Consider the following 22,846-nt stretch of genomic DNA (forward strand, 5'->3'; position numbering starts at 1 on the left):
GGAAAGAGTAATTGTGAGGGATCTCTACTACATTCAGCTCTGGAGGATTTGAGTTTCCTTTAATTGCCCCTTGCTGCTGTGTTGCTGAGCCCCGTGGTAATTCCTTCCATCACAGACCCCAAATCTATATGACTGGGATGATCTTCCCCTTAGTCTCTTGGAGCCTACGTATATATGTGTCTAAATGTCGCTTGGCTCAAAGGTGGGGAACACTGGTAGTGATAATCAGCAGAGGATTTGCTGAATTTGTTGAGTTTCACCAGGCTGAAGGGAAACGTGGGGTAGGTGAATATAAGGAAAAGCTTAAATTTGAACTCTGAGCACTTGGTTTTAAATCAACAGTTCTGGTCTGGATTTTCCGTGCTCCTGTGTGCTGTTGTGGCTTCTTTTGTTTTCTACTCGGGTTAAGGACCTTGTTGGGCAACTTTGGGGAGTATCATTATTTCCATCCGTGTGAATTAGCAGAGGAAACTACCATCACGAATGCAACGTTGCTCAGGTTAAAGGCTAATGGAGATCTCTCTCTGCAGAAGGAAGGATGGCGGTGCTGAACTCGTGTCTCAGGCAGCATGTGTCAGAGGCGTATGGGCTAGCTCAGACCTCCTGCCCGTAAGAGGCTGAGGTATCTCTGCACTACTTAACCTCAGATGTGGGAACTGAGGTGTGGTGTTTCGTGCAACCGCAATTGCTGCTGTCTTGTCTTGTCGAAATGAAAGCCAGAACTTGAGGCGGCAGATCAGCAGCTTGAGGAACGTGCGGGTGCAGAGTGTAACTAGAGATCATCCCGTTGTGATCCTGGCAGTTCCACAAAGCTGCCGAATCTCCGTTTGCATCACCAGTTACTTGTCTAAACTGACCGTGCATGACCATTATGTCTGGACAGGTTCTAGTAGGCACCGACTGAGTAACTGAGCCCCGGTATTCTCCATTCTTTGTCTTTGGAGTCTGGTAATGGTCAGGGTGAAATTTCATCTGAAGCCTTAGCTCTTGTTGACCGTCTTTTCTTGACTTTAAAGTGTGCGGCAGTATTTCTGGTCTAGCTTATTGGGGAACTTCTGCAAAAACACACTCGTGAATATTCACACTCATGAATATTTACTTTCCTTCTTGAAAAGAGTAAGAATTTAAAGGTTGTTTTTAACCAGGGAAGGCAAGTATCGAGAGTCTTGTCACTGTATGATGTCTCCTGGCATCCAGGTCTGTCATGCTGTATTAGTAATAGCTTTATGGTAGGGTTTGAAATATTATTAGGCATTTGTGCTGCTTCTCTTTTTTTTTTTTTTTGTCTGTCACAAGTTTCTGCCTAGCTGTCCTTCAAATCTGAGGTACTACATAGCCTAAGTTTTGTAGTTCTACTGGGAATATTGATTTTCCTGATGGTACAGAAGAGAAGCGATGTAAAACTGTTGAAGCCTCGTGGTCATACGTAAGGACAGACTGGAGGTATAATCCCAAAGCTGAGACAGCACTGGCAGTTGGCAAATTCAGACAACAACAGTCAGTTATAACAGCGACACTGAGGACAGCTGGCACGGAAGCTTGCAGAGCCTTGGGGTCCTCTCTGCTCCCAAGCTGTGCCAGCTTCCTGGCACCCCTCTTGCCTTCCCCCCACCCCAGCTACTTGAGAAGCAGTTATTGAGATCTTTCAGGCACGCACGGTTGAACCAGCCGTGCTTTTTGCACCTCTGCTGAAGGGTTAGAACCTCCTTTCTCTGAAATAAGAGGCTTTGAAAAAGATCAGCTCAGAAGCGTCGTTGCACAGATGGCTTTGCGGAGCCGTTGTCGCAGTAATGAGCGTGGAGCCACACTTGTACCAGGAGAATCCAGCGACAGCACCACTGTGCTCTCGCCTTAGCGACTGCCTGTGAGAGTAGACAAAGCCTAGTGCCGCCTTTGTGTTTTAAAAGGACTGCTTTGGAGGGCCGGATACTGGTTTAAAGAAGTGAACCTGTGCAACAGCTGCACGGCCACCCCGTAGGCTCCAGAACTTGACCCTTCGAGCTACAAAGCTCGTAGCCAGCCAGCTGGGCAACAGCTGTCTTCTGACATCTGGCTACAACATTGCCTGGTTTTTCTGCACCTGAACTTCGTATCAGGACGATGCCAAGACTCTGTTTACAGAGTCACAACTATAAATAATTTGTAGTAGGCACTTGGTTGAATATCTAGTTTGTAGGCCTGCTGTGGAGGTTGCTTTTTCCTTCCAGCCAAATAATCCGTCTACAAGAATCTGGCTGGTTTCCTCATCAGATTTCAGTGATACAATCCAAAAATAAGGAAGCAGAACTTTTAGCAACTTGAAATCTGTGATTTCTAAGGGTATTTGAAATGGATTCAGTTCATTCTGGAAAGAAAAACCACAAAACGGCCAACGAAAATCTGAGAGAACCTGCGTTGGTGACCTGCAGCGGTTCTTGCCTCCTCCTTCCTCTGCCCAAACATACAGACTGCGCGTGCAGGCAATCCCAACCTCGTTTGCTACCTGAGTGGTCATTTTTTATTACTAGATTTAGGAAAATAATTTAATAACCAAATCTAATTTGGACTAAAGCATTCATTAGGTGAAGAGCTGACCAGCTCATCCGTGATGGTTGAGAAAAGTCGGTATGGGCTGCTGTGAATTTTTTTGGGGTTGTTTTTAGTGCCCGAAGCTTCGTTCTTGCTAATTTTATAGTATTTCAATTCGAGGTCTGCTTTTTGGTTGATATAATAAATTCCGAGAGTGATGTACACCATTACCTATGTACGTACAATTCACAGCTCAGAAGTTAAGCTGTAATAACTTGAATGAAAATGTTCCTTATTTGCAAGCCGAGTCATCAAAACTGTCCTCACAAGAAATTTCTACATCTGTACTTTAAGAACTTAAAAATTTTCTGATGCAGAATTTTATTTGCCACAAGACTGGACAGGAAAATGCATGGTGAGTAATTAATTTACTGGAGGCTTTCAGGGAGTGATCCGGTTTGCAGCTGACCCATGCGTAGCTTTCTGTTGTTGAGGAAGGGAGTTGCCTTGGGGAAGAACCTTTCCTTGGAAAAATACCCCAGTAAACATGAGGATGACGCATTAGAGGTGTAAAGGTAGTGTTTGTCCTTGCATTTATGAACTATATGGACTGATTTTTAGCTGTAAAATTTTTTTCACTGTACTGTGCAAAAGGTACACGAAGCTGGTGAAGGGTTTAGAGCCCAAGTCTTGCGAGGAGCAGCTGGGTGAACTGGGGGTGTTTAGTCTGGAGAGGAGACTCAAGGGAGACCTTCTCCCTCTCTACAGCTCCCTGAAAGGAGGTTGGAGCGAGTTGGGGGCTGGTCTCTTCTCCCAAGTAACAAGCAACAGGACGAGGAAACATCCTCAAGTTGTGCCAGGGGAGAGTTAGGTTGCTATGAGGAAGAATTTCTTCCCAGAGAGAGTTATAAAGCTGTGGCACAGGTTGCTGAGGGAGGTGGTGGAGTCCCCGTCCCTGCAGGGGTTTAAAAGCCGTGTGGAGGTGGCACTGAGGGACATGGTTTAGGGACCCTGGTGGTGCAGGGGAAATGTTGAACTCCATGATCTTCAAAGTCCCTTCCAACCCCAACGATTCTGTGATTCTGTTGGGAAACTGCAGTCTTGGTGCTGTGGAACTGTCGAGGGTATTGGAAAGTTGTGGTTGAGTAGCCGGACAAAGCTGATGGGGGGTTGGAGGCAGTTACATGTTTTCATTATAGTGACCCACTTTTTTCAGGATTTTGAGAGTGGTGATAGAGGTGGCTTTTTTCTTTTTCTTTCCCTGTTATGCCACTGAGTCTAGAAGTATTAAGCACTTGCTGTCTTCATAGACCTGGGAAAAAGAAAAATGTCTTTTAAATCTTGATTTTCCAGAGCACAGTTCTGTTTGAGCCCTGTGGACCGGGCTTTTCGTCAGCCAGGGGCCAAGGACTGGGTGTGGAAAATATGAAAAGCTCAGAGTATTCAAAATGGTGCCGAGGTTAAACTTGTGACCACTTGTTCAGTGTGATTTGATGTGTTTAACGCCAGTGCTGAGTTGGACCCATTTTTTTGTACTGAATAGATGGCAGAATCCTCCTAATAAATAAATTGCCTCCTCACTAGCTGATGTGTTGCAATAACCTTACTCAGATAAAGCTGTTTTGTGGCAAACAGGTGTTTCAGAGAACTACACCTGTGCTGATCTCATAACAAAGCTAATTAATCTCTTCTGCTTTAATTAAATGCCTCTTAAAATTCAGCATGATAAAGACTGAAGGGGGTTTTTTTCATGATGACTTTTAGAGGGCACTGCTCTAAGAAATAAAACTTGTACTGTGTGTTTTCTTGCATGGAGGCGAGTAAGCAGAGCTGCCCGGGAGGCTGATGGTTTGTTTGTGTACCACAGCTACAGAAAATGAGAATTTAAATGAACAGCTTGGAGATGCACGGAGAAATGAGTGCTTGGCACAGCGCAGGAGTGTAACTTGCAGATAATTTTTCAACTTCAGGCTCTATTTTAGGTGCCCCAGCATCTGAACTCTCTGGCAACCAGAAAGCGTGGTGACAGGGGAGTACAGCCGGCTGCAAACATCCATTCCTGCCGCCTTACCGCTTGCCTCTGCAAGTAAAAGCAAGAGCCTTTCAGGCTGTCTGTGGCTTTTTAAATTCATGGCAGGCAATTGCATAGGAAGGTGAGATGGGGAAGCTGCAATATTGGTCAGACGATCTTCTTGGCAGCTTGGCGGAGCTTGGGGTGACCGGGGTATTAGGGCTATAGAAAAAGGAACAAAAGGAAGGTTAGCGCTGGCCCTTCTCGGCAGCCAGAGCTGGATGCCTTTTGAAAACAGCTTATGTTGTCATGGAGCTTCGGAACCCAAGGCCGGCTTCTGGCACCATGATGCTCTCACGGCAAAAACCCCGTTGTCCTGTCCTAGCCTTGGGGGGGGAATAAATAAGTAGAGGCCGTAGCCTTGGCAGCGCTCGTCTGTTACTGCAGCTGAATGACCGGACTGCAGTGGGAGTGGGACCACGGGGAAACCTCTTCTCCACGGAGAATCCTGGGTTTTAAAGCTGGCATCCACCGGGGCTTGGAAAATGTCTTTTAGGAGAGGGTGTTTGACCTTTGGAGAAGGATTTTCAGTAGTTTGTACAGAAGTTGTTTTCCTTTGAGTCAGCGATGTTTTGAGGTGGAAATACTGACCTGAATTCCTAATCTCAAGGTTTCTGGAAGGTCTTCCAGCAGTGGTTCGTTTGTGGTTTAAAGCCCATTTTCTCTTTTAAACTTCAGATACAGTCAAGCTGCTTAACACACTCATTTATCACTCCCTGAAGTGGTCAGTAATCTATAAAGCAAGATATTTACTTATTTATTTGGTGATGATTATGTTAGTGTAATGCTACGTTGCTTTGCTGAGCTTTTTGCTGTTTTAAAATGTGACATTTTGATTGCGCAGAAACATTCATGCTTGACTTTGTGGGCAAAAAGTATGTTCCGCTTCCTGATGGGATTCTTTTATCCTTGGATCGTTCCAGTGACTGAAGTTTAAAATCTTGCTTGGTTTTACCTTTGTTCTGTGAACTCACTGAAACCTAGAAACAAGCGATGACTGCAGTGGTTCACAGGGAAGCGGGGAGCCCGGTGTGCTGTTATTTCTGCAGAACTGATTTTTCCAGGCGGGGAAGGATGACTGCCGCACGTCAGAAAGCATCTGTGGGTGAGCCTGTTCTCCTGGGGATGCGCGAAGTCTTTGGGCTGCAGACTTTGCCCTTCAGGCCCTTCCTTCCAGCTCTGTTTTGATACCGCCTGAGTCCTGTTATTTGAAAAGTTCCGGGCAGCTAGTGAATAAAATCACCACGTATTAAGTGTTGCATAGAAATTCCTGTTGCTTCACCTGCCCGATTGTGTGTCGTCAGCCGGCGCTCGCGGCTGTTGGGTCACGGATTAGAGCTCTCATGGGCAAGTTGAGATTGGCTGTGCTGGTGGAGCCCCAGGGTAGGGTGTTGCAACCGCCGCAACTCTGCTGTTGGAGGTTACCAGACCCAAGGCAGGGTTATCCTCTGTCCTGCCGGTGTTTTATGCTGCCCGCAAAGAGGGGTCTGTGAGGAGGCAAGCGGGAGCGGTTGAGGCATGCGCGTGTTCGGTGCTGCAAAGTCTGCGTCGGGCCAGCGACCTCGAGCAGGGCTGGAACGACACCGCGGGGCTGCGGCAGCTTTCCAGCGAAGGACAGTCGGAGCCCTGTCATTGCAGGGGGGTTGGCACAAGGGAGGGAGCCCTTGGCCTTGGGAGTAACCGCAGATCCGCGAGTATGACCGTTGGATAATAAGGAGACCCTGGGATCCAGACGCTGGAGTTCAGAACAGCCTTTGGAGCCCCAGAGAATTCTTCTGTCCAAGCCCGTGGACGGTGGAGCTGTAAACACCAGTTGTCTGTGCAGCACCCTGCGTTCTCTCCGTTTTGCTCTTTAAAGCATCGCGAAACTCCAGAAGAAGACAGACTTCTTCCAGCGCTGCCCCGTGGTCCTGCGTTACCCGCCCTTTCTATACAGACCCTTTAAAAAAGCCCCACCAAAGTGTAGGGGGGTTCTGGCGTTTAGTGTCAGTGCCACAAACACGAACATCAGAAAATTCCAAATGCTAGAAGTTTTAAATGTAAATTAAGTTATTTGATTAATGCTACTTCAAGGTTGCTTTTACATAGAAATTAACGGTAAAAGGAAAAGTTTTCTTGGTTGTGACAGTCTAGAGTGTTTATCTGCTTGAGCGTCCACAGATAAGTTTCACTCACATCTTCTCAGTTTAAGAACATGTGTTTCTTGACATTACCAAGAGCATAATAAAATTCTAATTATTTTCTCTTTGTAATAACCTTTTTCAGTCTATAAGACTGCGTGGAAGTTCAGGAACTGTAACGATGGGGGGTGTGACAAGTCCGCTTTATTTCAACATTAGGAATATTCGAGAAAGGTTTTTGACAATGCTAAAACTTGTAATTACAGCGTGTCTTTTTTTTTTTTCTCATTAAACTAATTAATTAGAAAATTCATTCTGTCTTTGAAGTCCTGCAGTTTTGGAGATGCTGCACTGTATTTTTTTCTTTTTAATAACAACAAAGTGATGGAATTGCTGCTTTAATTTCAAATTTTAGCTTTAATTACGGAATTCTACATAGCTCTTCCAAAAGAGTTAAAGCGGTCCCAGAGCAGCAGGGAGGAAGTGTGGGTCTAATCACGATCGCCATAATTCAGGCCCCTTCCCTTCAACTTTGCTTACGAGAGAAAGTTTTTATTTTCCAGGGAGGAAGAAGGTAGTTTCCACACAGTTTCCCACGTACTCCTCAGGTGGCTTTTAGTTCGCTGTGATGCTCGCTTTGTGTTTGAAGGATTACAGTGAGAAGGGGGGATGGTGGCTGAAGCCAGTGAGTCCTCCTGGAAGGTCAGAGGAAGCCTTCACTTCAAAACTGGGCAATTTCCTTCTAAACCCTGTTGTTTGCCAAGCTGGGGTGAATACTTCTCCTGGCCAGGTTTGTTCTTAAGAGCAAGAGCAGTGCCTGTGGGTAGGCTGAGAACCTTCTGGGTTGATATTGGCAGCAGAGAGGTGTCTTCAGGATGCCGGAGGCAGCAGGTACAGACTGGGCATGGTCTTCTCTCCACTGGTGTGCGGCTTTAGGGTGGGTGTCTTTGTGATGATTGGAGAGATGCCTTTAACAAAAAGTTCCTGTAGATGTGAGGAGCAGTATTCTTCCAGGATGGCCCCCCAGCTGCAGGCACGCAAGGGTGTGAAGTAGAAAAGAAGCATGTGAGATCTGCAGTGGCTCTTGAAAGATGATGAGACCTTTGGTCAAGGTGCAATTACTGCTTTATATGAGTTTTTCCCTCTCTATCCTTTTACAGACAAATAGGTGTTCCTTCAAAGCCCTTTGGACTTGATTGTTCTTCTTTCCACAAAGAAAGTGGATTTACTCTGAAGAAGTATTTCCATGGCAGCCACTTAGAAAATTCTTCCTATGTTCTGTCACAAATCTTTTTTTTTTTCCCTGTTTTGTTTTATAGACACAGATGAGGACACAGTCAAAAGGTGTTTTGCCACGTTTGAAGAGAAGTTCTTCCAAACCTGTGAGAAAGAACTTGCCAAAATCAACATTTTCTATTCAGGTAAGCTGCTTATTTGTGTGTATTTGTGGAAAAATACAGCACCACGGAAAGAGTCTGAAGCCCCAGAACTTTCAGAATAACCACAGTGGTCACGCAGGTAATTATAGGGCAGGTTTATATGGGAAACTGCTCTGCTTTAATCACAGATGTGGAGCCAAACCATGGTATTTGCAGGGAGGGAAGGTGAAAAGCAGGTGGTTTTCACTGCTTTGCAATAGCATCCTGCTGAGCTTCATCTTCAGGAAGATGCTCTGAAGTGGGAGCTTACTTATAGGGCACAGTTTCTCAGCTTACCCATGGGGAGAGTCTCCTGGGCACGTTTTAGGCGTGTGGAGTTCCCTAGCTCGTGTTTCATCTCCGGGAGTAGCTCATCATGGACTTGCCTGTGTGTGTAACTTGACCATCTTGATGTGTCCAACGCGTTTTTAAAGGCTTAGCTCAAACTCTTGCAACTTTCTGGAGTAGATCAGCCAGAAGCATTTTGTCATTGGCTGCGTATAAAATCGTTCAGTGAACTGAGTGAAATTGTGATGGTGGTCAGAGTAAGGGTTCCTAGGGGTCCCAAGTCACAGTGCTCTTGTTTATTGTTATGTTTTCCCTGAGAAAGTTTGCTTTCCCATCCCCTGCTTTGACAATAAACTTCACAATGGCACAAGTGGAAATTCACCCTGTAATACTGCTACCAAAGGCTTCGTATCAGTGTGCTCCAGGTCCAGCCACCGTTACGCTGCAGCTGGTTTTTGGCCTCTCTTGGTAAGGTTTAAAATGGGTTTTCAACTGGAAAAGTGGTTAAATATGGATACAGTGATACATCGGTACATCGACTTCAGCTCTGTTTTCTCTGAACAGTTCGGTTTATTAACTTGCTGCTCTCAACAAGGCCAAAGCGGTATGTTTTATTAGGCCAGCTGGGTTTTGCACTTTATAGGCGTTTTTCTACATGCAGTTCCTACGTACCTGACTCAGAACAATGGTTCTGTTTCATTTCCCTGGGAGATCTTCTGGTTCGATCCCAGGCTAAGGCTTTTATGCACATAAACTCCTCTTACTCTTCTAGTTATGTCAGATGCTGTGTACTACAAGCTAGACGCTGTGGAGGAAGTTCTGTCAATTGAGATGCACAATACAGATGATAATTTTCCCTAATGAGGCCCTGCTAGCGCACGAGCCCCCACATATGTGCATCTGTTCCAGCATTGTTTAAAATGGCATTAATAATATAGGGTAGGGTGGGTTTTTTTCAGCTTGCTGTCATTTCAAAAAGTTACGGGAGAGAATACGCGTAGTTTGAAAATCTCTTGTGATAAGATTAAAATAAGGCCTTTATTTGCAGAAGAGTGACATGACTTTAATAGTGCGGAAACCCTTTGTTAGGGTCATTAGCATGAAGAAATGTTCCATCAGCGATTCCTCTTCTTGATGGTGTCAGAAATTGCTCATGTTGGACCCTGCTGGGGTACCCTGGGGTACATCCCAGGTATTACAGATTTCTTATAGGGCTTATGACACGCTTGTCTTTATGACAATAAATATTGTCCATTTTCAAGAAAACTAAGCTTTCTGCGCTTCGTTTCCTCGTCAGGAATGTCCACGCTGCCAGGGATGTCCACAGCGAGGACAACCCTGTCCTCTCAGGACGGGCTGCTCCCGCACCCCAGCTCCTCCCTGGCTCCCCAGAGCACTCGGGGCTGGGGTGCCAGCAGCAAAATGCTGTTGCCTTTCACCGTCTGCTTCGGTCGTCGGCTCTCATCAGACAAAGCCTTAATTCCCCAGACCATTATCCCAGCTCAGCCGGAAGGAAAACTGCCATTAACTAAATCTGATTTGATAAACAATTGGTGATTATTTGGACTATGCTCAAGAAAATCTATATTCAATTGAAAGAAAAAAGAATAGCAATAAAATTTTTGATAGTTCAGCCTACTCAGTGCTCAAGTTTCCTTTGTGGCCCGTTTAGGTTTGTGTTTAGGATTTTCTAGAGAGTAGGTTGGTTATATTTCAAATTAGCATCATCAGGATCTGCTTGGCCTGTTGTTTAGCTAGTCACATTTTTGCGGTTAATTTAGGAGTCGGTCTTATTATTTGCAGGAAGCCGCAGCTTTCACTTGGTAAGGAAATTATTGACCGTAATATGTACAAGTAGGAAAAGAGCCTGCCTAGAACGCCAGGAGTCCCCAGCCAGGATGCCACAAGGAGATACGGGCTCTTCAGTTACCTCCTGTCTGGTGACGCTGCGGTCACAACCATGACCACCAAATTTCTATCTACGCTAGAAATTTGGGGGGAAATTTTACTAGCTCCTTGGTGTAATGATTTTGGTTTTTTTTTTTTTTTTTATGTGTACTTATGTGTGAATTTTTCCTTAGTCTTGGAAAATAGTCAAAACCAACTTTGAACTGTGTAGCTGAGGTGATAACTTTTTAGGCAGTGGTTTTCAGTCAGGATCTGGAAACATTTTTTGGGCAAAGCCGCTTCTTTATGGCGAGCACTTGTGTTGAAGTCCACCTCTGTTAATTTTCGATTTCTCCCGAGTCTTTGCCGTGAGGTTACACTTGAGCTGAGGAATCGGTGGGCATCAGGTCATGCACAGGGCTGCAGTACAAGAGTGGTTCCAGTTCCTAAGTGTATCCTGCTTCTTTCAAACTCTTTTGAGTGGCAAATTTTTTTAAAGTCACTTTTCAGAGTGCTAAATGAGCAATAGTGGTGAATGGTGTTTCAATTATTTTGGAGTATGTTGCAAACTGAGAAATGAATTTCAACTCTGCTGTGCAGCTTCCCTAGGCAATTCCCAGGAGGTTTTTTAGAATAGCAGCAGACATTGTGTTGTCCTTTGCTTCTGCAGTGAATCTTGGTAAGATCACACCTTAACAAGATGGGACTGTTTAGTCTGGAGAAGAGGAGGCTCAGGGGGGACCTTAGCGCTCTCTACAGTTACCTGAAAGGGAGTTGTAGGGAGTTGGAGGTCGGTCTCTTCTCCCATGTTATGCATGACAAGACGAGGGGGAATGGCCTCAGGTTACGCCAGAGGAAATTTAGGTTAGAAATCAGGAAAAATGTCTTTCCAGAGAGGATTGTGCAGCATTGGCACAGGCTGCCCAGGGAGGTGGTGGAGTCCCATCCCTGCAGGGGTTTAAAAGATGTGTGGAGGTGGTGCTGAGGGACATGGTTTAGGGACCCTGGCAGTGCAGGGGGAACGGTTGGACTTGTTGAACTTAAAGGCTTCTGCCAACCAGATGGTTCTATGATTCTATGAAATGATTTGTGGACTGGCGAACTGGTGTCAGGGCAAGGGAGAGGCAGGAGGGAGCAGAAGGTGCAGGACTGCTGTTTCTCCGCATTGGCAGGTCGCTATTGGACTGGTTCAGTTGTTTTTAAAGCCTCACCCTCGGAGGACCGCAGCCCTCCCTGTGGATGGGGAGGGCTGTGTGGAAGCCAACACATGACCCTTTTCAGCAGTGCGTAATTAAGAAGAATGGTTGTGTTTGGAGATGATGCTTTTTAAATGGATGTTGGTTTGCAAGCCGATAGGAAAAATGCAGCGGCAGTTTTAGAACTATTTCAAAGCATTGTCTTTCTTTCAAACACTGTGTTATTACGCTGATGGACTTTAAGATTTTGTGGCCACAGGGATAATTCCAGTTGTGGAATGGCACTTCCAATTGGGAGGTGTCAGTTGAAACTCTTCCATATTTAATAATTTGATCCAGGAGAAATCTCAGTGTATCACAGATGGTTTAATATGACATTTTGAATAGAAAGAGTGAACTTGTGGGTTTTATTTATATGAAGGCTTTTGATTCCAACAGGTGTCTGTTAATTCTTCCTGAGTGAGTTCCTGAAGTGGGGAGAGACTATTATTTTTGTAGTCTGACCTTGTGTATGTTCAATGTTATGTAGTTGTCGGCTGTGGGCAGACAATTCTCACTGTGAGCTGACTTGCCTCCGTTCAGTGGAGTCCTTGGAGCTGCAGAAGTTGTCAGGGGAGAGATGTCTTTTCCTGTCTTTTTAAAACCTCCTGTTTTAGTAAAGTTTATAACCGAGAAAGGTTGGGAGTGTTTGGGGCTCTTCCATACTTTGTTTTTCTGTAATGATCCTTATTTTTTGTTTGGAAAGGCGCTTTCTTTTTGGAAAATATGCAATGCAGAGCACTGTAAAATTATTTACAGACAAGCTTTGACCTTAAAATTATCCAGAATTGAATAAGACTGGAGTAAAGGTCAGAACTGCTCCCAAGAGAGTGAATCTTACTTGGGGGTGGGGAGCCACTGAGATTAAGTTGTTATGTGAGATAGTAGTGAAGAGAATGAAGCTGACAGCCAGGAGTCTGTCGGGCAGAGCTTTGGGTCATGGAGGGACCTGGGGGCTCTGTCATTCCTGGTGCAGGGGTGCGTGTCCTGTGGGGTGGGGAAGGCTCCAGCTCCCAGATGTTTGCTCCAACACTGGGAACCAGCTCGACATCTTCCTGGCTGTGGTGCACCCGTGGTCTGGGCTGCTGCTTATCAACAGGGATGTCAAAGCTGTGACTGAAGCTGTGGAGGGGGGCAAAAGCCTGGAAGGACCTAGTTGTACAGAACACAGAGAAAGATAGTGGTGTCAGTTATGTTGGTTTTAGCATTAAAGATTGTTGTTTAGCCAGAAAGATCGTTTGCTGAAAGTACAAAAGCAGCACGTTTGAAGGAACACCTTTTTGATACTTGAGATGTGAGAAGGAGAGACTGACTCGCTCTGAAAACACATCAAAACGGTATCTAAATGCAGGTTGACTGTCCCTTTAATCAGTAAATAATGAGGCATTGCTTCGAGCCTGCCTGAGCCTAAACTGAGGAAAAGAGGGATAAATCATTACAGCGGATCACACACAGCAGCTACTAGTGTTGTAACTCCTGATCAAAGCAGAAGCTGTGTTTGTCTGTCACCGGGCGCTTGGCAGAGGGGTTGTGTTGCTCTCCGCGCTCCAAAATTCAGCGTCACATTTGAAGCGTGGTTTTATTTTTCCCTTTGATTTCCTTACTGTCATATAAAAAGCTGGTAAACACGTAGTCAGTCGTGGGTGCGCGGATAGGAAGGGTGCGTTGCTTACCGTCAGGTTTCATAGTAGTGTCTAACAGGTTGTTCTCCTAAAGCTTTTTGTTCCTTTGCTTCATTTGAGTCAGGCGAGCCGCCTTCCTTTGCGAGCAGTGTATTCGTGTGGTCACTGCTTTGGTATTTGGATGATGTGGTATCTGCCTGGCTGCCTCCAGCTGCGGCTCTGCCAGCCCTGTGCTGGTTTATAGCCCCCGGTACGGGCGGCAGCCGCGCAGGTTGAGCTTCTCCCATCCGTAATGAGTATTGGCGTGGTCCAGGAATGAGCATCCTCTAGAAATCGGCTCTGGGGTGGAAGTCGAGAGATCTGAGTTCACACCTGATGCTGCTTCAGTCTGTGCTGAAGGAACAGCCCCTTGTTTTTGACTGTGTTAATTAAGACCCATCTGACAGGATGGCTTTTTTTTGAGAGTGTGTATGTTTTGCATAGGAGCGCTTTAAACCCTTTAACGAGCAGGAGCGTGAAGAGGAGTACGCAGAGCTGTTGAGTTTAACGCTTCGTGGGGGAAGGCCATGCAGGAGGTCATTCAGTGCAGTGCTTTTTACCTATAGACACGTTCTTCGAGGAGGAGCTAGAGTGCTTTTAACAGGCTCATGAGGCAAGTTGCTGTCCTCTCACCTGGCTTTTCCCTTTCCTCACCAACAGAAAAGCTTGCAGAAGCTCAGCGCAGGTTTACTACTCTCCGGACTGAGTTACAATCAACTTTGGATGCACAGAAGGAAGCCAGCGGGGCTTCCACGCTGCAGCGGCGCAGAAAGCCGGTCTTCCACCTGTCCCACGAAGAGCGTGTCCAGCACAGGAATATCAAAGATCTGAAATTGGCCTTCAGCGAGCTCTACCTCAGCCTCATCCTACTGCAGAACTATCAGGTACCTGTGAATAGAGGGGCTTGTACAAAGCCCTGCGTGTAAACGTCTCTCTGCTTTGTGTATCCTTCAGTTACTTCATTCAGGCTGCTTTTTTATTTCTATTTTTAGGTTTTGGGGTCCCTCAACATTTTAAAAGAAAAGGCTAGCAGCTAGCAGCATAGGTCTTGTTGCTTTTTGTGAACTAGAAAGGACCTTCCTCCTCCTTCCTTTCCTGGGCTGGCTGACCCCAGCACTCTTGGCCTAGGCACGGCCAGAAAAATGAAGTGACATTAGGACCTTCTCCTGTGGTGTGTTATTCTGTGCGGGGCTGGAGACGTCAAGTTGGTGAAGAAGCTCTTTTATCTAATATTTGTAATGAAACTTGACTTGCTAATGTAGTGTTTCCTCTTGGTGTTACCATGGTAGTGACTGTGACCTTGCTCTATCAGAGCTTCTTGTTGAAACATCCATTAGGGGGAAAAAATGTTTTTAATTCTGTAGGATACACACTCGTTTGCCTTGAAGTATGAAAAAACAAATCTTTAGTTGTACTTGGGTTTCTGGCATGAAAGGGGGCATGGCAAATATCGCAGACACTGATTTGGTTCCAAGAATCTCGAAACAAAAATCTGAAGCTGTTAGGATCTCTTTTGCTGGGCTAGCTCTTTTGGTGTTAAATACCCTGAAATGTTTTTAAATGTCTTACTGTGAGGGTTTTTAGCTTGTTAAATAAGAACGTGTGAACTGAAATCCACTACATCTGTATTCAGCTCTTCACCAGTGTTGTACCAGAGAATTTTACTAGACAAAATTCACCAGAAGAATTAATTTAATACCACTCTGCAGAATGGACAGAACTTAATTCTGCCAGAATTCTGAGTCGTCTTACCTCTTCTGAAGCGATGTCTTTGAGCACGTGCCCAGAAACTATTTATGAGCTTCTATTGAAGCCCTTTAACTATTAGAGGCAGTTTCTAGTTCAGAATCCTGGGAAAGGCAGAGGAATGTCTGTAGATTTTCAGGAACGGAGCAAAGCAGTTTTACCTGCCGTGATTTTGTAACTTGTTTTTTTAAAAAAAAAAAACAAAGAAAACGCTTTCTCTTGGATAGAAAAAATTGCTTTTGAGGCTTGATGGAGAATTTAAGTAAGGGATGACACAGGTCATTCCTTTGGAAAATCTTTTCCTACTATTCGCCAGTGCAGAAAGGCATCTTGCACGCTGCTATTTGTGCTTTTCCTAGCGTGAGTCCAGGTCCATTGTATGTATACTAAATATTGATGTAAAACTCTGGGCGTGATAGCTTTCACAGCTTCCAAAAGGAGCAGAGCTTCTTTCTACAACATATCTTCGAAGAGAGAATGAGAAAAATGCGTTCAGATTGGTCTTGAAGCTGAGGACAAGGCAGACAAGTACTAAAGCAGACATAAAACCGAATCCTGGAGTGCTGCTCTTAATCGCTTTTAAGCTTAGAATGTAAGAACTGGGAATATTCAAGCTCCTGCAGTTTTTGAGTGGAAAACTGATAACCTGGTGGGAAGATGACGTAGCGGAGGCCTTCGTGTAGGAGGCAGAGTGAAGTCAGCAGCGGCGTTATAAATATCAGACTGTGGCTTCGATGAAACGCTGAAGGCTTGTGCTGGGTTGCTGAGGAAGGAAAATCCCCGTGAAGCGAATTCCTCAGTCTGTCAGGACTGGAGCAAGAGCAAAAGTCGCGTGTGTTCATTCCTACGGTACGCAAACCGAACAGCGAGGGAAACCACAGCTTGTCTCCGGGGCAGCTCTTATTTGTGTAATCCGCCAGCGGTTAAACTTCTGATAAAATTAATCTATTGTTGACAGGAATATATCATTCTGGCGTGTGTGCACAGAGGAAGAAATTATTTGAAATGCTGTAGTTTAGAACAAACAAATCTTGAGAGATGAAGCGTACATTATTTACTTACACGCGCTGTGTATAATACAGGATCATCCATTGGGCGGGTGACGGAGGCTGGCTCAGTCATGTTAAACTGCTGCTCTTGTGTATGAGCAAAGGTTTTTGAGTCCACTCCTTGATTCTACTTGATCTTGCCTACTTTTATGGTGTGAGTTACTCAGTGTGGTTTTTTTCACCTTTAACGACAAACCATCCCATGCGTTGATTCACTTCTGTGGATTCAGTGAGTATCCGGAAGAAGTGGAAGTCAGGCTCGAAGAAAGCCCCTTGCCAAATAGAAGCAGCAAGAAGAGCGAGACATCTAAATGATGTTTGACTGTTCTGTCTCACAGTTCCACTGCTGCCTGTTCCTTCTCAGAAGTACCACTGTAACCAACCGGGTTCTTATCATGCACTTTAGGGTTGTGGAATTTCTGCAGCTGGAGGATGAAACGCCACTGGAGAGGTCCTAGGGTGTCTGGTGGAACCATGCCCCAACCAGCCGAGGCACAGCAGAGACAGGCTGCGATTACAGACGTGGCAGATAAAGTGACGTGAGGTCCAGCTGCAGAAAAATCGCTGACCAAAGTCATTGTTTTGTTGCCTTTTTTCATCTCCAGTCTCTGACATAGTGATCTGTTCTCCCCGGGGTGGAATGCTGGCTTTTCCAATAGAAAGTAATTAAAGTCTCTTGTCTGCAATAATGCAGATCGTTAATGCTTTGGCTTCCTGCTCCTGTCTCCCTAGCCTCATTTCCCCACCTATATGGCAGGGGTCTGGTATTAAATCACTCCAAGCATAATTAGATTGAAAATAATCTCAGTGAGTAGTTGGCGCCTCTCCCTGGGGCATTGGATCTTGCCGTTTTCTCTGTTTTTCTTTCCAAGCTACTTTCTAAGCTCTTTTAGAAGTGAGTCTTGCCATGGTCTGTCTGCGTTCCTGCTGTTGCTTGAATGAAACCTTGAAATCTTCCGAGTGGCGTTTTCTGTATAATGAAATGCAGGATTTGGGATGCAGGATCTTGTCACAGCATTTGCCTGCGGGGTGATGAGTTTTGTCTCTCTTAGTTACCGTGCGTTGGGTCAGGGTTCATCTATGACTTGGAGATCAACCGTTAATTCTTGTTTTAGTGCAGCATCGTGTGCTTACCTCTATAGACGAGAGGGTTACAACTCCCACATCTGCAAGCCTGAAATAGTTTTGCAGTCGTCGTACTCGGTGGAAGAGGGTGCTGCTCTGGGGATGTGCTTGCCTGGAGTTAACTTGCGGCATTTAAAACTCCCGTACGAGGTTTTACCTTCTATATTGCACTTATCTGGAAGTCTTGATCTGCAACATACGTAAAGCGTAAAGACAGTAGAATTTTCTGGGAATGTGAGGTTTTGGGTAGTTCCCTGCAAATAAGTTACCTCCTCTTATGCCCGTGAGTCCCCCATGTTTCCTGGTACTTGCAAGGGATGTGTATTACTTCTAATAAAACCATAACTCAAAAACTTCCTGACAATAGGTGTAATAATTTGGGTTCTTGTGAATTTGGATACTTTGGATTCCTTTTTTGATAGCACTGCATTTAACTTTCTTGGCAGCCGACAGAAGTTAAAAGCCAGTAACTCTCTTCCCGTGTCTGCAGAACCTGAACTTCACTGGCTTCCGCAAGATCTTAAAGAAGCATGACAAGAACCTGGAGACGGCGCGGGGAGCGGAATGGCGGGTGGCCGAGGTGGAGGTGGCCCCCTTCTACACCTGCAAGAAGATCAACCAGCTTATCTCCGAAACAGAGGTAAAGATGCCAGTCTGGGCACTGCTCCTCTTTTGAAGAGAAAGTTCCTTTCCTTGTTCACTGCCAATTGCTGTAATGTTTTGCCCTCTCTAATAGATGGTGTTTACTGCTAAGACAACTATTAATTGATTTCTGGCACTGCTTACAGAAATTTGGGTATGTTCTCCTCACTCTGAAAAGCTCGTGCAGAGTTATGTTGGGTTGTGTAATAACTCGATGCAGCATGATGAGCTCTCTGTGTCTTTGTTACCATGAATTAGAAGAGTTTTGGGCCGGTGTAACTTGGAAATCAACCATTATTTGGGGGTTTAATGCAGTACCTTTAGAATGAGCATCTGTGGTGTGTATCTTATCTCCTCAGGAAGTGGTGACTAATGAGTTAGAAGATGGAGATAGACAGAAGGCGATGAAACGTTTGCGTGTTCCACCCTTAGGAGCAGCTCAGGTGAGAGATTGAGTTCTCTGGCAAAGCTGCTTCTCCAGCTTGCCAAGGTGCCAAGTTATATTCCAACATCCGAACAAAGCAGTGAAAATAACTGGTGTGACCACGCTCTGCAAACTGGGGGGAGGGGGGTGCATGGCCACATCATCTCCTTTAGTTCCAGAAGATTTGGAAATAGCTCACTATTCCTACGGCGTGCAGACGGGAATGAAGGGATGAGATAGACAGCAAAGGAAATTTGTGCTAATAATAACAGAAGTTCAGCGTTTGTGTGGTCTGGAATATTTTTCAAAGGGTGTTGGGATGCCCAAGCTCTGTTTCAACACAGCAACACCACAGGGAAGAATATTAGGCAGCATTTTCAGTTTAAAAAAACCTTAGTTCAAGAGCACGAGTGCAATTAGAGATCGGGACATTGTCTCCCTGACTGTAAATTTACTCTGCAAATTAATCTGACTTTGACAACCCACTTACTCCACCTTAATTCCACCATTGCTTTGTCGCAGCCTGTACCAGCCTGGACTACATTCAGGGTCGGATTGTTCTGTGGGTTGTTCCTTGCACTGAACGTCACTGTCATACTGTCCGGTGAGTATCCTCGGCTGGGTCCCACCGGCTGCTGCACCTTGTTCTCGTCACGCAGTGAGGGCCTGGATCTGAACTGGGCTGGTCAGGAACTTCTGGGTTCAGTGACCCTGAGTCTGTCACACGGTTGTAATTTATTAGTTCTACTCAGTGCCAGGCTGTGGGTTTTCTTACGTCATACGTGTGGATTTTGAACGTATTATGGTTTGTTTTCCTGGTTTCCTCCTTATTCTGAAGAGGGATATTCTGGAAGTGCCACATCCACGTATCGAGACAGATCGCTGCTGTCTTTCTGTGAACACGCAGCCCTCACCCCCAGCTTGAGAGAGGTGCTTATAGAACTTAAATTTTGCATAGTAGTGAGTCCCTCCAGAGAAGGAGACCAGCCATAGAGCCATGTGAGCACCATGCCACTTGGGACGTTTTCCTGTAGAAATTTCTCGGATTTCAGTGCCTGGTGCCTATTAATGGAATTCTTCTCAGTGGCAGAATTTGGCAAGATAGTTCAGAAGCTACGCTGAATTATTGCGTATCTCAGGCCTTGGTTTTATTCTGCTTTGCCCCTTCTGAGTTTTGACTCTGATTAGAGTAAAAGCCATGTTAGCACAGTAGATCCAGATACAGCGTTTAATCACAAGCGGCTTTACTAATTGTGTGTGTGATTTCTGTAGCGTTGTAACTTGCTTAAGCAGTACAAAGGAAGAAGCTTAACAAATCAGCGTACGAGCTCTTGCATTAGGGAAAGCCTGTGTCTGTGTTTTTGACTTAAAAGAAATTTTAATCAGATGTTTCTGTAATTGGATCCAGTCATCTCTTGGGATAAAATATCTCTGCTGGGGAAGCTGTTTGCATTGCTTCCCGTTTGGTAGAGGCAGAAAGCTGACCCATCTGTGCGAAGGGTCCGTTTAATGTGTAGAAGCTGTTCTTTATTCATCATATCTTTTTTGTTGTTGTCGTTACTTATATGTTTGATCTCTGTGCAAGATGCAAATATGATTGAAGCCAGTTGTGTTTGCTTCATCTCTCGGTATTAAGAATCAAAAAGCGGCACAGTTGTGAGAAGGAATTCATAAAAATGATTATACCTCTAAACCTAGTGCGAGTAATGGGTTTGTTTGTATCAGCAGGCATGATCTGATAGCCGTACCTTACTTCAGATATTGGGCAAAAAACTGTATTCTGACTGCAAAGAGTTCGCTTTTCATTGGACATTACTTTGCTAACCTCTGGGCTACTTTTACCAAAGTCTTTTTGTGATCTGATTGACTAAGACAGGATTCGAGTGCTTTGTGTGGAACAGCATCAGAACAAGACTTCTCATAGTAAACCGCTTCTGGATGTTACTGCTGGTTTTAAAACTAGAACAGCGGCGTTTTACACAGATGGGTTCATAACAACTTGGGGTCTGTTAAAGGCTGCAAATGCTACAGGTGGATCCCAGGAGGGTGCTACCTTAGCGTACGAATTTTGAGGCCTCACCATTTCTGTATCAACTTTCCTAGGTGCCAAGCCGGTGCGTAGCTGAGTTTGAAAGTTCATGGAAAGGGACATGTGTTTTATTACCCAAAAACCTGTAAGACTTCATGCAAAACCTCAAGACTCTTGCTGCAGCTGTGCCCTGTCTCTTGCTTGAGAATTAGGCTGCGATGCCATGGGGTTCGGCAGCGTCTTCCTGACTGCGCACTTTGGTCTCTTTGCCTGGGGCTGTAGTGCAGAGCCCTGGCTTGGGTCATAGCAGTTTGAGACCTCATATGCCTTTGCTGGACACTTCCCTGCAAGCGGGGTCCTCGAGGGTCTTCAGTCGACCTGTTGGGCTGTAGTGGAGAGGATGGTTCGGTCTGGAGCCGTGAGAAGGGGATCCTTTATGCTGAGGAAGCTAAGCTAGGTAGGATCTTGGCGTCAGAGGAGAGAATGTACAGAAATACTCTTAGCTTCTCGCTGTTAGTATCTCAGCTGCTTGCACAGTTCCGACTCTGCTTTTCTCCAGAACCAGCTGCTGTTCCACACCACAGTTATGGTCCTCCACCTCCTTGAGAGTCCAGAAGTGAGATTAGTGGCCATTAGCTATGGAAGGAATTCGCTGTGCTGCTGTATTGAACAGGATAAGCCTTCGTCTGGGTGTTCTGTCCTGCCCTGCACATCTGTCCTATTCTCTCTGGGCATCTCTTACTCTTTGGGGCTACTCTGTCCTGTTTGGAAGCACCTCCCTTGGTTTTGTCTGCAGGCAGTTCAGATTAAAATCTGAAACGCTGCTTTTGCAATTCCATATTTAAAACCCACTTCTTTCAGCTTCTTCAGGGTGTCTGTCTTTTCTGTCCAAAATTTGACTCTCTTTTGCCTGAATCCAATAGTCTCTTTAAGTTTCAAATTTAAAGCAACAGTTTTTGAGTCGTTCCTTGCACAATTTTCCTCCATAATTCTATGTACTTTTTTACATACTTTTAAAATGTACTTTTCTGTACATGAAACTTCTGATGGATGTATGTTCCCTGAAGAAAAGCTTGAAAAACTTGGGGCTGTACTTCAGATGGGAAGGTTTGCGGGAATAAATTCTCAGCTGTAAAACTGCATGGTCTTTTTTTCTCCGCCCTCTTAAAAAGCACGTGGGTGAGAAGACACTCAGTGAAACTGAAATTGAGGATTTAAATAACTATTTTGTTTGTGCTTTTCTCATAAAACCCGTATTGGACAACTGGGGGATGGTAGTTTGCGAAGAGGCTTGGGCTGGTATAAGGCTGCTGGTTTGAAATTAATCAAATTTGCTTCCAAACCTCTGAAGACTGAACAAAGGAAGCAACAGGCTTTCCACGGTCGCAGCCTGACGCTGGGTTTTCCCTTGGGGTGTGGTTGGGTAGTACATTGCTCGTTATGAATATGTGTTACATGACAATTGTACTGAGTTGGGTGATGAGGTGCAGTTTCGCATTGTTTTAAATGCTGTGAGTGCTGCTTCTTGGTTCTGTGGGGAGCTCAAGTATTCGTGTATCTGTCTGTTGGGATTTCATCGCCATTAAACCAGGACATTCAAGCACATACAGTCACGATTTACGCTAGTGCTGTCCCTCCTGCCTGCAGTGTGAGTGAGACAAGGACTTAAGATGCTGCTAATGACCCGACTACACCAGCTCAAGAGTGAATTTTGCCCAGAATGCTCCTAAATCACCTGCCAGGCGAGGCAAGAAGTCCTCCCCTCGCTGCAATGTGCCAGTGCTCGTGAGCACACTCTGTTCTCACATCTGAGAACCAGCACAAAGCAGTGGGGAGCAGCTTTGCTCTGGGACGTGGCTTGTGCTGTCGCTAAAGTAGCTTCGTTTTTGTCTTTGCCAGGTGTGGCTTTTATAGATGGACCAAATGTGTGGCCACTGGTGAGAATCTATCGAGGTGGCTTTCTCCTGATAGAATTCCTCTTTCTCCTGGGTATCAACACGTATGGCTGGAGACAGGCTGGAGTCAATCACGTCCTCATCTTCGAACTCAATCCCCGCAGCAACTTGTCCCATCAACATCTCTTTGAGGTAAACAGGACAGATCGTAGGAACGGCTGAGCCGTGCGGCGTATCGGGAGGATAAATCCTGCACCGTTTCCTGGCAAGGAGTTCTAATACAATTAGAAAAGGAAGTTGCTGAAGTCTGATTAGATTATGGGATTGAGCACTGCTCTCCCTTTTCTGATAATGAGAATTCACGGCGGGTTTCAGAGCTGTGTTTTCATGAGGTATCTATGTGCTCCTTTCTGTCTTTCCGCAGATTGCTGGTTTTCTGGGGGTTTTGTGGTGCCTGAGCCTGCTGGCATGTATATATGGTAAATTCACCTACATCCCTATGCAGGTGAATCCACTCATCTTGTACGGCTTCATGTTGCTATTTCTCATCAACCCCACCAAAACCTTGTATTACAAGTCCCGGTTTTGGCTGCTCAAACTATTGGTAAGTCTCAAACCTGATTCAAATTCCTGATTTTTAAAAAAATGCTGTAGCTGAGCAGTAGCAGTTCAGTATATCCAGAGACGGGTGATGCTCAGGATTCACTGTGTATTCCCAGAGCAGCCCTGGCGAGGGACGGGCTGCCTG

At 45.3% G+C, this 22,846-nt stretch overlaps 1 protein-coding gene across 1 annotated transcript in view; it reads left to right on the plus strand.

Annotated features, from left to right (window-relative positions):
* Window positions 1–7,138: 7,138 nt before the first annotated feature.
* XPR1 (xenotropic and polytropic retrovirus receptor 1) overlaps window positions 7,139–22,846 on the plus strand; it is a gene marked incomplete at its 5' end in the record, with an annotated part of 36,880 nt that continues 21,172 nt past the window's right edge. Inside the window, 8 exons of the mRNA XM_010144647.1 lie at window positions 7,139–7,228; window positions 8,017–8,120; window positions 13,849–14,072; window positions 17,599–17,748; window positions 18,110–18,193; window positions 18,697–18,778; window positions 22,103–22,290; window positions 22,523–22,702. Coding sequence (XP_010142949.1) covers window positions 7,139–7,228; window positions 8,017–8,120; window positions 13,849–14,072; window positions 17,599–17,748; window positions 18,110–18,193; window positions 18,697–18,778; window positions 22,103–22,290; window positions 22,523–22,702 — 1,102 coding nt within the window. The remainder of the gene's footprint in view (window positions 7,229–8,016; window positions 8,121–13,848; window positions 14,073–17,598; window positions 17,749–18,109; window positions 18,194–18,696; window positions 18,779–22,102; window positions 22,291–22,522; window positions 22,703–22,846) is intronic.

The sequence above is a fragment of the Buceros rhinoceros genome, unplaced genomic scaffold (assembly GCF_000710305.1).
Source record: "Buceros rhinoceros silvestris isolate BGI_N320 unplaced genomic scaffold, ASM71030v1 scaffold19641, whole genome shotgun sequence".
In the NCBI taxonomy this organism is placed as follows: Eukaryota; Metazoa; Chordata; class Aves; order Bucerotiformes; family Bucerotidae; genus Buceros; species Buceros rhinoceros.